This window comes from Egretta garzetta, unplaced genomic scaffold, assembly GCF_000687185.1.
Source record: "Egretta garzetta isolate BGI_Z169 unplaced genomic scaffold, ASM68718v1 scaffold385, whole genome shotgun sequence".
NCBI lineage: Eukaryota > Metazoa > Chordata > Aves > Pelecaniformes > Ardeidae > Egretta > Egretta garzetta.
Window position 1 is genome coordinate 245,821 of NW_009259793.1, and position 13,411 is coordinate 259,231.

The window sequence follows — 13,411 nt, forward strand, 5'->3', positions numbered from 1 at the left end:
TGAAAAATGAAGGCAGCTGTTAGATACCCATGCAGCATGGTTTCCAATTAGCATTTTTCAGTTAAGCTGGAAAGACTGCTTTAAATACAATTTTAGCAAAACTTACAATTGTGTCTTGTGGCGTTTCCATAAGGACAGTCTCGGGCTGTCTATGGGATATGTTGTGATTAGATAGCAATGTTGTGCAAGTGTTAGGCAGACAGCTGCTAAAGTTCTGTAAAGATGTTAATTTAAATGTTTGGTCAGGGTCTGGTTTTTCACCTGAAAGATTGGAAGGAGATTTAAATAGAGTTATTCCTGAATCTATAAGCTGAATACTCAGTCTGAAACAAGGAGGATATGGGATAAAGCATTTTAGAAGGGGTGCATTCTTATTTCCACTTACACTAAATCATAGTTGTTCTTCACTACAAAACCCTGGACAATCACTTTGATTAAAAAAAGAGACTTGCTTTTTTAAGTTTCTCAGAAGCATAGTTTCTAAGGGTCTACTAACTGTAGGTTGGAAAACATATGGCATTGTTGAATCCAAAAATGTGTAAGTAGTGAAATGGAAGAAAACAAGACAAATGCTCTAAACATTGGCAAAGTATTTTAAATGCATTATTGCTCACAAAACTACTCCCAAAGAATTCTGCTGGCATTTTCCTCGCTAGTTCTGAACAAAGAGCAAAATAAACCTTGCCACATTGGCAATTGCAAATCAGAAAGCTTGACATAACCAGAAACGTAGAAGATATCTTCACTAGTAAAACAGTTCTGCAGACTTACCTATTTCACATAGCGATTCAAAAGGGGACCAGAGGAAAGGATTTAAACTAAGGCTCTTTTGGTAACATTCTGATCCTTTGGCAAGCCGGTCTGTCTTGCTGCAAAAAGAATGTAACAGTTTATAGGGAAACTTAAGAGCAGCACTTTTGTTCAAGATAGCTTTCCAGGAGAGGAGTCGAAAAAACCAAAAACTTGCTGACAGTCACAGCAACATTCCTCACTTTTCAAGCCACAGAGTAATATTGAGTTCTTTGGAAGTTATTTGACATATTTAGACACAGATGAAAGATACTTAGACACAGCCCTCAAAAGAAATTTACATAAGCACTAGTATAGCTTGACAATGTTTGTTTTGGAAAGAAGCTGGTTTTTGCAACAGCTTTTTTTCTTTTTTGCAAACAGCAACCTGATTAGCAAATGGCCTTCTAGGCACTTAAAATACCTATGGATAATATTTTTACATGCAAATTAGGGGCTAAACTGAACACCTAAGTATTTGGCTACAAAGATAGCTTCTTCTGAAATAAATTTTTTGGAGAACAGGTATACTAGGGAAGAATTCAAGAACTCCACTATTCCTATTCAATCTGCTCACATTTACTGAAACCTTTCTTGTATCTAGTCAAAACACTTGTTATTCTGACTGGCAGTCCTCAAAACTTGCATTTGAAGGTTATAGCTATACATCTGTAAAATAGATACAGAAAAATCAAAATGGCAACACTGAGAAACAGGCCTTGAGGGTTTCTCTTAGGGAGGAATACAGAACAAACCCAAAAGGTATTAAAAAAAACAAAACCCCAAACCCCAAGCTTTATTAGACAAGACAAAAAAGCAACATTACCAGTAGACATGTCCCAGTAAGGAGAGTGTAAAGCATGCAGAGTCACCAAACTCCATAACAATGTCATCATGGCTTTTCTGTTTATTCAACACTCCACCAGATAAGATCTGCTCTCCTTCTGCAAGCCTTTTTAAAAAACAAGAGGTTTAAAGGGGTTACAAGGCTCACAGTATTGGTAGTCCAGTGTTGTCACCCTGCTGCAAACAAAAACAGAAATCCACTGTCAGTGTTCACAAGTTTCAATCCACGTACAAATTCGTTCCTACACATGAATTTTAAAAAACAGATGGATTCCTCTAGCAACACAAAGATATGCAGTACTCTGAAGCTGAACATACCTACTAGGAGGGAAGAAAAACCAAACCAACCCAAAACCCCATAGCACTCCAAAACCAGTAACACATAATACAAAATTATGTCCCGGTTTCAGCTGGGATAGAGTTTATTTTCTTCTTTTCTAAAAGTGACTAATCTTAGGTAAACACTAAACAGAGGACAAGAGAAAGTCTTCTAGACAATTTCTGAAGGTACTTTACCTAGTAACAAGCTAAGACTACACTTAGTTTGGCTCTGTTTCCCAACTAAGAAATACAATCTGTAGGGCTCCACACACTCAGTTAAGATCCAATACTGGGATATGGCACAGACTTTGGAATTTAATGCCTTGCTTTCTTGCAAGAGGGGCTCAAAAGAACAAAAGCTCTGTTTGTATCTACTACACCTGCAGTGAGCAGTACAGCTCATATGGAATGGGCCACTCACTATTAGGCTTGAAAATTACTTTATACAACTTCTGAGGATGGGAGCTATTCTTCTGACATTTGAGACCAACACCTGCACAAACAAATCATCTCTTCTTTCCTCCACTTGAAATTATACTTGTAGGTAGATGCTTCTATCAGTATAGGCCATTCCCATAAAAAAGTTAGGTACACCTGTATAAATGAACTCAAAATGAACAGCAATGACAGTTAAAATCTAACAAGTTCTGAAGAATACATTTAAGAAATCCCACTTATCTACCTGAAATCAGTTCAGAAGTTGATGTACTATACGCACACACCAGACTTTGTAAAAGCAAGGGAGGGAACTATCAGCTTCAAAGTCATTGCACTGGGACCTTTCCAAGTAGAACATTAACATGATTTCCCTTTCAACAGAAGATGCAGAGAAACTTGTATCCTAATAGCTCCAAAGGTGTTAAAAGAGTCTCAAAAGAAACACAACTCAAGACATCCTCACCACTCTAAAGATGTCAAAGGACTCTCCTACTAAAGAGAGTATCAAAGACTAAGGAGCTTCCCCTGCTGCCTCTCCAGAGACCTTCATTTTGGTTATATGTTGTGAGCAGGATCACAAATCCTGCAAAATAATCACATCATACTGTGTGAAACTCCAAACATCACATTACCTATTCTAAAGCAATTGAACTTTTTTTGCCATTGGAAGAGGGACACACAAAAAACCCAAACCAAAAAAGCCACAACACATAATCACAAGCTGTTTTGTAGAGAAATTTAAGCTTCCATAAAGAACTCTCACAGTATTTAAAGTTTTCTGAACAGTTTTTGCCTTTCTTGATGCCTCATCCTCTTCATTCTGCACTTCAGCCACATTGTTTCCTACATTTGATCTGAAAAGTCTACATAGGAGCAAAATACTCTCGTTAACAAATTCTCAGGGCATTAGGACCTGTAGCTTGAACAATTAATTCTATTCTATACTCTTGCTGTTAGACTCCAGAAGTCCAGCAATAGACCTTGACACTGCTACGCCCCTGTCAAGGTTAATTTTGATGTTGACTAAAGCACTCTTGGATGTGGACTCAAGATGGGTTTGCTGCAGGTTTTTAAAAACAGATTTCTGTCTGCCATCTTTTCCCTCACCCATCCGTTAGCAGTAACTGGGTAAGAGGAGCAAGCTTACTGTTTGAAGGAAGTGGCCTATCCATTATCTTAATACTGGAAACACTTAATGAAATAAGCAAAGTATCAGAGAAACACAAAACAAAACGCTTCCCAGAGTGGTTTCCTTGAGTCATCTCAGCAATCCATGTTTTCTCCCCCTACACAGCTTGACAACTCCTTTGTAAGCTATTCAATACCTTTTAGAGGTTTCTGCAATATGGGCTAATGTTCACTAGGTCCATATCTGAAAGCAAAATGAATTGAACTTATAATAAACTTTATGCTGAAGGACCAACAAATTACTAGTTTATGCAATATGACAGCTTTCGAAGAGAAATCCAAACAACAAAAATAAAAGCATTTGTAACCCTGCACAGAACAAAGGATTTACTTACTTGCTGAGGTCAACACAACATTTTGCAAGCAGGTATTTACATTGTGGGGTAGTACAGCTGTGTCCCTTTAGGAGCCTGTATGCTTTATAGGCCTTTCCTGAGCGGTAGTAGCATGTTGCCAGTAAAAAGAGTGCTTCTTCTGAATGTACTAAAAAATGGAAAAAAAAAAATTAAAAATCATCAACTGGTTGTTTACCATTTTGATACAAGGAATTTGGGAGCAGGGAGTAAAAGCCAGCTAGGAACAAGATACAAGAAAACAATAAGCGATATTAGAGAAGTTTGTTACCGAACAAAATGCACTTCTTATTCATCAGCATATAACAAACTTCCATATGACATTTTCTCGTATAGTCAGACCAACTCTTAACATCTACTGTCCTAAGAGAACTTTGATCCTTCTGGCTACCTAATCCAAATAAGCGATTAGGCAGCTTATTGTTAAAGTAACAGCATGTCAAGCAAAGCAGTCATTCCTAGTAGAACCAAAGAGCTACTTTAACAATCATTGGCCACAGGAAGACTTGGCTCAGAGTATTATCACACCTGCTAGTAACACTTTGCACTAGCTAAGCAATGCATAAACACTGGCACAACAATGGCTGCCAGGAAGTACAAGAACTTTCAGAAGGAAGAGCTATTTCAGCCTAATTACCAGTTTTAATCCTAATTTCAAGTGGTCTCTCCCTGTTTGCAATTTTACTTCTGTTAATTTTTCTAAAGCACTTGATGCTATATCTTCACATGACATAGCAGAGCAGACTTTCCAATTTTAATGACTATTATAAAGTCTGTCAATTACCAGTCACCTCTACCCCAAAATTAAGTCTTGTCCTTCTTGCTGCCTACACTTATTATTTCATTTGGAACAAGGCTTAACATTACCATTCGGATGCTTTTCTTTATTTTATGTTAGGAAGTAGCAATAGGGGTAAGCTCTCCTACAAATCCTCTTCCCAAGCTGAGTCCTCACAAGTTTCTAAATTCTGAATGAAGCAGTCAAGCTTCAGGAAAAATCATCTGTATCTAAACAGACAACAAGAGTAATCAAGACAGAAACATTGCTCTATGGCAGAAACTGGAAGTATTTAGATTTGATGTCTGCTTCAACACTCCTTCCATTGCAGAGATGAATTACGTACCACACCGAGAATGTTCTATTCAAAGAGCTTGACTTGGCATCCAGATTTAAGACTGAGGTCAAACTTGCTGATTTTACTTGTGATTACAGCATACAGGACAGAGAGCGTACCCTGAAGTAACCTTAAAACCTTATTGTAAAATTATCATCTGAAACTTTAAACACCAGAGAACACACTTTTGTGAGGCAACGGTGAGCATTACCATGCTGTGGTGTTAATTCAAGCATTAAGCTATGATTGTGTGAAATACCTGCATGACTTCATTTTAACCCTGTTTTCTGGGGTTTAAGCAAAAAGTGGGAGATATCCAGATGCGCTCACAGATTATGTACAGCCATGGTGTCTTACCCTATTCTCTGTACTTCCCCAAATGTTACACTCAAATCACCCTTATGCAGCAATGTATTTTAAATCAAAGAAAAGCTGTCTATACAGGCAAGCAACTTAAAACTCCAATTAAGAAACCCACATTACTTTATACTTTTCAGAACATGCTACCACACAAATGGAATTCAGCACTAAAAGAAACTATTTTGATGGTTGTTCATCTACCTACATGGAACTCTTCAGAAAAATCAGTATGAGCATTATACAAAAACCCCATTGGGCAACCTGCTCAAATCCTTTGCTATAAGGTTTTAAGTTTGTGTCATCACCCAGACAGTGACAATGAAAACTGAATACCCAAAAAGAGGGCACTTTATTAGCCTTATCCTAAAACCACCAGAAGATATATTTGAAAATTAAAGTTAAATCAATTCTTTTATCCACTAATTTAATACACTACAAGAGTTCTGGAAAACTACCAAGCCACAGATGTCCCCACAAGGACAGTAACTGCAGGTGGACTTAAAAGAAGTTCTTCTCAGGGCAAAAACTCTACTGCCAATATGGAGTCACTGTATTCAAGTTCAGCAGCTTCTACTCTGCAGTATAACTACTTATTTTAACCAGAAGCCAGATGTTTTGTTAGCAGTTAATTGCTTGAACCAAGTGACAGCATGCATGCTGTTCTCTCTCAGCAGTGCGGGTCACCAAAAAAGCTGCTTGAAGTACTCTTGCAGAGTATTACTCTGCAAAGATAGCATCAGTATCAAGTCATGTATTTCTCTCCTGGCTGCTGCAAAATGTGGGTTCTCTTAGTTTCTACACCCTTGGCAATTACCTTCAATTTCAGCATTGCCCTGCATCTCAGTGTGCTGTGTTCAGGGGAGAGATTTCATCCCTAAACCAGCATTTCCTTTACGCACACCTAGATTACAAGGTTCCGTGATATTTTACACAACACTTCTCATTTATGCACCAGATGGAAGACCCCAGATGTCATGGGTAACCTTGACATGAGGAAAATAAAGTCTTTCTTTCTAAAAAGTTAGATTTGTGCTTCTGTTGTTAAGAAGTGCATTGCGGGCATGTGAGGCAAAACATTGAAAGCAAAACATTTAATTACAAAATACTGAGCAGGAAACAGGTTCTACAGTTTCATTCTCATTATAAGCTCAAGTCATTTAGCATGAGAAATTATACTATGCTTATTTTTTAGCTTAAGGGTTGATTTGGTTTTTTTGATGGTGATTAGGGGACAATACCTTTCAAAAGAGAGAAGAAAAGATGAACACTAGTATCAAGGAGAAAGAAGTAGAGAAGAACAAAAAAGCTTATCTGATGTCATGGAGGAAAGGTTAAGGAAGAAGGACACAAGAAAAAAGTGGTCTTTGAAGGACCTAAGAAAAGTATGGATTTGTGTTACTGCTGCCTGCTCAGTATCCAAGACACCCTAGATGTGACAGCATTACAATGAAATAACAATGAACAACAGTTCAACAGCAGATACCTACTCCTATGTTCCGGTTCTCATTGTTTCAATTTCACTACACATTTCTCTCATCATCACAAGCTTCTCTCTTTCACCTAACACACCAATCATCATATCCGAACAACATTATTAGCAAAGACAACTTTCACATCTATCCTTTCGCAACTTTTTTGCATCTATCCTGAAGTGCCCTTGAAAGACATGCAATGCTTAAAGTCATTAAAAAACCCCCTCTCCCATTTGATACCATGCCACAGATCACTGTAAACATTGTACTTAAACCCATAACTCTGACTTTAATTTTCTTTTAAGAAGGTTTTACTGTAAACTAACATTGCTGCTGTTACATGATTTGGTTTTTCCAACCTAATTGCAAGGCATTCTTCTGCTTTCCCCAAGCAGAAAGTTAAGCTTCATTATCACAACAACAGAAGTAAAACAAAGCAGGACCAGAGGCTCAAAAATCCTAAATCAAAACTGAAAAAACCATCAACTCTATATTTGCAAGGTACGTACCTTCTGCATATAATCTTTCTGCAAGGAACACTGCATCACGGTAAGCATAGTGGTTAAGTGCTTGCCATATAGCAGCCTGCAAGACAAGAAAATAAACTAAATTTAGAGAGAAGCTTTAAAAAAGGAAAAACTCATTAGCTTTTACCATCAAAAGGGAAAGTTCAATTTTGTTTTACTGGAGTCAGAAGAATGGAGAAGGATAGGCACGCAGGCCAAGTTTTAGTTGTTTCAGCTATTAGCAAGGAGACAAAAAAACCCCAAACTTAGCACTGAAGTCATGAACCAATCTAAGAATGTTGCTCACTAGTTACCATACACAACCATCTATAAACCTCAGCCTACAAACACAGAATAACAGCGAGTACTTCCACATATTACTGAGTTTTAGCCTGGTGCATAACTGAGCATTAATTATTGCAAACTTCCACCTAACAATAACACATTAAGTAAAGGTAAGAACAAAAACCACCGCCCCCAACTGGTTACCAGAGTATTTCATTTTGCTCTTAGCTGTGCCCAAGGAGGGGCAGGGGTGGTTGGAAAAAGCTACGGTGCCCAACCCATTTTAATGACTTTATCCATAAACCCGTTGAAAGTATCTCGTCTTGAAACATGCCAAACCAAAACCTGACAGGACTAGAAATCATGTCAGTGTCTGAGGTTGTCGGTACAAGACTGCTGTTGATGAAGTATGTTAGGTATATTTTCCTTGAAGAGCAATACGAGTCTTCCCTTAAGAACCACGGTGATTGCGATCCACTGCTTTCTGTAGCAGTGTTTTGTCTGGGTCTTTGGTCATTAGCCATCTCTTTACTGCCACTAATTAGGATTGTGAGGTATCACACGAGAATGAATGCAATGCAAATGAGATGGACAAATCGATATATATAGACATGTATGAAGGCAACCTACTTCCGCATTTTCTCATATACCCATACTTGGTCAAAACCAGCTACCTGCTTAAGGGTATTATCTTCTTTTTTCATGAGCACCAAGCTCAGCTGTTTGGGACTGCCAATATTTGTGCAGACTCGAAAAATGGCACTACTCCAGTGAAATGCAAATCAAACGTACATACAGGTGCACAAACTGCGTACACCATAAAATAGCTGTCAATTACTTGCACTGCTGTCACCATGAGCTGAACTACAAGCAAGAGCTGTCCAGCAGAAGAACAGGGCTGGGGTACGCAGGTTTCACAACAAACTTGTTGGTTTGTTGGTTTCTCAGCCAATTTTCTTCAGATCAGATTAAAAGCCTTCTGTTATCTGTAAGAGGAGTGGGATGGGAAAAATTATTCCTTTTAAGATCTATTCAGCCTTTCCTCCCTACCTATTACAAGTGGTGGTATGCATGCTTATCAGGGTTTGCATTCTGAGGTTAGCAGGGCTGGTATCAGGACTGCAGTTCCTTCCTGTCTGACAGTCTTGCTCAAGTTCCAAAGTTTCCCATAAGCAGCACAGAGCCATTTTGCAGTAGTTTTCTTATTACTGATCCAAAACAAGATCTGAACTTATGAACTCAAGGTGCTGTGGTCTAGTATTTCTCAAATATTCATCAGGAGCTGAAGACAAACAGAATTAGCTTCTGATACCTATCAGACACTCCAAAACTAAAAGAAGCCTTCCAGAGCTAAAGAAATAGTGCCCTGTAATACTATTCCCAGTAGGAAAGGCAAGCGCCAATTTAATCTAAAAAAAAAAATAAAAATTCAAACATCACTGAGTTACATGTACCATATGCTACTTCTTCCAACACAAACTTGACAAACTTAGGGTGTGAAAAATGTGCGAGTTCTCTTCACAGGAAGCCTACACAGCCTTCATGAACAGTACACAACAGAGTTTCCAATTACTATACAGAATATTATACACAAAATCTCTACAGAGATACTACTTTCTTCTATCAGTAGGTCCCAACAATATACTTAAAAAGTCAACAGTACTTTTAAACTCGTGTGAAAGTATTTCAAGATGAATTCTCTTTGTTTGATTATTATAATACAAACACCTTATTATTTCTCTCTGGCTGTATTCCACACTTCAGATAACTTCAGCCACAGAGTCTGCCTGAAGTGATTACTCCCTTTTACCTTGAAAAGCTCCAAGGCTGTACATTCTTCTGTGCACCACAGACAGCGTGGTACAAAAGTATGAGACAGAAGGAGGGTGTTAAAATCTTTCACACTATACCCAAGTTAGAGCAGCCTAAGGTCTCCTTTTTCTCTTACTCTCAGAAGCAGTTCTTCTCTTCCTTTACCAAGTCATGAGTGACATTTGGATAAATCTAAGTTGTGCCATCTTCAGGTTAAAAATACTGTCTTTACAGGGATGTAACTCACCATGCTTACAAAACAAAGGTATGGGGGTGGTCGTGGTTAAATCAATGTCATTTGACTTCTCAAACAGGAGCAAGTTGCCAGAAAGAATGTTGCCAAAGAAGGCTAAGAGGGGACGCAAGTGACTTTTGGCTATATTACAGCCACATTGTAAAAGTTACACTACATACTGGCTCAAATAACAGTCGTTGCTGAGCAGAATCCCAGTGAAAGCAAGAAGTCAGCTGGTAGTATCCCTGTTATGTAATAATTGTCATTTTGCAGCCCAAAAGGTGCAAGTTGGACTCACGCCTTTAACGGATGAATGCTTAAGACTAGATCCTTGCACACACTTTCCTAAAAGAGCAGGAAGAGGAAAGGAAGGTGGCAGGGAATCAGCCATACTTAGGCAGTAACAATTTTATATGAAAACAGATGTCTAAACTACAACTGTCTCTCAAACTACCAAAAAAACCCCAAAACATTTCTTGTGCACCTTTTAGGAAGAAAATTTTAGACAGGAACATCAGTCTCTTACAGAATAGTAATTTGGATTGTTCCAGCAGAAGTTCAATGCATCTACACAGCATTAGTGGCACATGCCAATTGCTAAAACCCACCAGAAGAGTGATCTGAAGCAAAAAAACTTTGAGGGCATTTATCCAATAAAAACTATTTAATCCCCAAAGACTTCAGAGCATGACACCACAGCACAACCACAAATACAATCCAAATACAGTCTTAGTTTCCTCCCTACTGTAGTTATCAATTTTTTTATGGAACCTGTCAACAGAAAACCAAAGCAGCTGCCTCCTCAGGAGTGTGCAAAGCAGCTGAGATACTTTGGTTACAGTGTTCTCAGGGCTACAAACATGGATAAGAGGGAAGCTTGAAGTGTTTCAAAGTTGTACTTAAGCATGCTCGCAGACCAGATAAACCTCTGGGTCCTAGTCACTCATTTTAAATATGCGTTAATTTGCAAATGCAAAGTGAACAGGGAATTCCAAAACTACCATACCAGCCACAGGTCTGCAGCAAAGCATCCTCAAAGAGAGCGATAAAGTAAAAGCAGGTTCAGACAGGTCCATTTTCTACCCAGAAAATCCTGTGCATTGTCCAAGTGTCACTTCATATCTAAGCCAAAGACTTCTTAAAAGATAGGTGTTCTCTTCTGACAGTTATACAGCCTTGGAAATTATCTTCAAAGTTTTATAGCCTATTGACACACTAAGCAGTTTCCATCATGATTTAGAACTTCTTCAGGGTGGGCAGAGGGGAGGAGAGTTTTTTGTGGTAAGCTGTGCTGCATTTACTATTCATGTAAACTCTGCCCATTAAATAATCAGACATCGGTATTGCATGTTTTCAGCCATGACAGTAGCCTTGGATTTCAAGCGGGTCACAACAGATGATCACCTTGAACAGCTAAATTCCAAGGGAAGTGTTCATTTTGTTTCCAAGATGTTTTTCAGAAATATTTGGAAGGCATCTAGACAGTTTCTCAGCACATGGGATAGAAGGCTTTACCTTTAAGCTGAAGAGTTTTAAATTGACCAGATCAGGAATTACAGTAGAGGTCTCTAGTCTATGTAAACTCTGGCACTTTTGTTCGTCTTAAGGGATTAAAAAAGCTAGTAAAAATCTAACCAGTGAACTGGATGCCTTTTTGGACAGTAATTTCATGTAATTAAGATGCAAAATTTATAAGGCAACATACACACACAAATTCTGTAATTTATCTACTGTGCTTTGCATATCACAACTGTAAAGATGACAGGTTTTTTCCAGGAATGCTAAGCCCTGTAGACATCTTAAAGGCTGGGAAAGAATAATCAAATAGGAAAAATCCCTGCAATGATTATGTCAACTTTTCCAATCATATCATTAGTAAAAAAAACAAAACAGAAACATAGAGCTAAGTACATGGACTCCAGCTAAAATGGGAATATAGAAATGCAATCGGCTTCACCCAGATATGCAGTGCAAAATAGAGACCACCCACTGGACACATTACACTAGTGATAAAACAAGCATGAGCTGTTTTGGAAAGGTCCTGTAGTACAGCGGTCCACTGCTCATAGCCATGGCACAAAGACGACTACAGCCACAACAGCAGATCCAGGCAGCACTCAAACACTGACCTCATTTTGGATGGTGAGCACTGCTGACTTCCTTGCCATTAAAAGCAACACTACGTCCAATGCCACAGCAAATAACCAATCCTAAACTTACCAGTATTATTGTAAGCAAGGAGTAACAGCAACGCAAACACCAGTAGAACCACTGATTAAGGAATTATTTGGTATTTGAAAGCACACAGAATCTAAACAGATATATTCAGCATTGCAAAGCCCCATCAAAACATCCAAGCTGATAAGAGCTTGAGAATGGAGAACACCATTAGAGAGGACTTTACCTTTCTGAAAAATTAAAACAAGACTGCACATTTCTATCAGGAAACTCTGAGAACAGCAAATATTTTCCACTTGGTTAGTCTAATTAGTTAGTCACAGTACCAGAAACATTAAATATTCTGCAATGCATTCTTGCTTTCTTTTCTATTGTAACCCCATGTTTTCCCAGATTACCCAACTGGTGCAAAACACCAGTCCAGCTCCAAGGGTAACAGCAATGGCATAAGTACAACCACTGCAGAAGAGGGATCGGATGGCCAAAAGCATTTCCAGCATTACTATCAAATTGACCCTTGCTATCAGAGTGGATGAACAGAACAGTGGCATCAAGGACACAAACCCCTGGTCTACAAGAGCGCCATCACTGTCACCATCTTGCATAGACAGGGTCAAGTCAGCATGATGGTCTTCAACAGGAGAAGTCTTTCTTCCCCTCCCACCTTTCCATTAAAAGGAGAGAAGAGCCAAACGCAAGAATTTTCACTATGTTCATTACAGAACACAGTCTCAAGATAGCCAGGAGTAAGATTGGGGTACCAGGGCAAGGGGGGGTACTACCAAGATACTTAGAGCAAGAGGCTCCTAACATAACTAGAAAAAAAACCCCACCTTGTTAAAAAGCTAAAAATAATTTTAAAAAAAAGGAACATGAATAATAAGAATGATTAATGAAAATTACAGAATAGAGTAATGGGCATACGACAAAGGTAGAAAGAAGCAGCAACTCTTAATTCTGTGGATCATGCGTTTTGGATGGGAAGTCTGAAACAAGAGCAGGAAGCCGATGAGGGTAGCTGCAGTGAGACTAAAATATGGCAGAAAAACCAAAATTTACATCATTTTCCCTCCTAGGACTCCCATCAATCTGAAGGTATTAACTCCTTGGGAAGAAGGAACATCCTTCATTTGCATGACACGTACAGAGCTGAGCACACTGTGAGCTTTTACAAATGAAATAGCAGCAAATGCAGAAAGGCAAGTGAGATGGAGAGAGGGGTTATCAACAAGTCTCCCAGGGGATCTACAGGGGAGCACCGAAAGGGCCTTTTCTGAAAGCCGACTCAGCTGTGGTTCCGCCGGAGATCGACACCTCCTCCTGTGAGGAGGCCGGCTGCCCCCAGCGGGGGCCCGAAAGGGGCAGAAAAAGCGAGGGCAGCTCGTCCCAGAGGCGCCGGGGGTGGGGAGGGGACGCACGAAGGAGCGAGGAAGCCCAGCAGCCCCACGGGCTCCCAGCCGGGAGGGCGGAGGAGCCCGGGCTGGCGGTAGAGAGCGACCGGAGCGCCCGGCGG

The 13,411-nt window shown here is 39.3% G+C and overlaps 2 protein-coding genes across 12 annotated transcripts in view; both read right to left on the bottom strand.

Moving 5' to 3' along the window:
• The window catches only part of CDC27 (cell division cycle 27), a 29,081-nt gene extending 20,507 nt beyond the window's left edge, over positions 1-8,574 (bottom strand). For 5 of the 8 annotated variants that reach the window (XM_035895177.1, XM_035895179.1, XM_035895178.1 and 2 more), the window contains exons 1-6: positions 8,348-8,392; positions 7,392-7,467; positions 3,918-4,065; positions 1,616-1,741; positions 772-869; positions 107-261 (exon numbers count right to left, since the gene is read on the bottom strand). In XM_035895177.1, the coding sequence (XP_035751070.1) occupies positions 107-261; positions 772-869; positions 1,616-1,741; positions 3,918-4,065; positions 7,392-7,467; positions 8,348-8,377 (633 nt within the window). In that variant the 5' untranslated portion in view covers positions 8,378-8,392. Of the gene's footprint in view, positions 1-106; positions 262-771; positions 870-1,615; positions 1,742-3,917; positions 4,066-7,391; positions 7,468-8,347; positions 8,395-8,511 lie in introns of those variants that run through there. The other 3 variants (XM_035895174.1, XM_035895173.1, XM_035895172.1) reach the window with 3 other exon arrangements.
• MYL4 (myosin light chain 4) overlaps positions 7,398-13,411 on the bottom strand; it is a 27,078-nt gene continuing 21,064 nt past the window's right edge. For 3 of the 4 annotated variants that reach the window (XM_035895186.1, XM_009639652.2, XM_035895185.1), the window contains exon 9: positions 7,407-7,467. The gene's annotated coding sequence lies outside the window, so the exon portion shown is untranslated. Of the gene's footprint in view, positions 7,468-13,411 lie in introns of all 4 variants that reach the window. The other variant, XM_035895184.1, reaches the window with a different exon arrangement.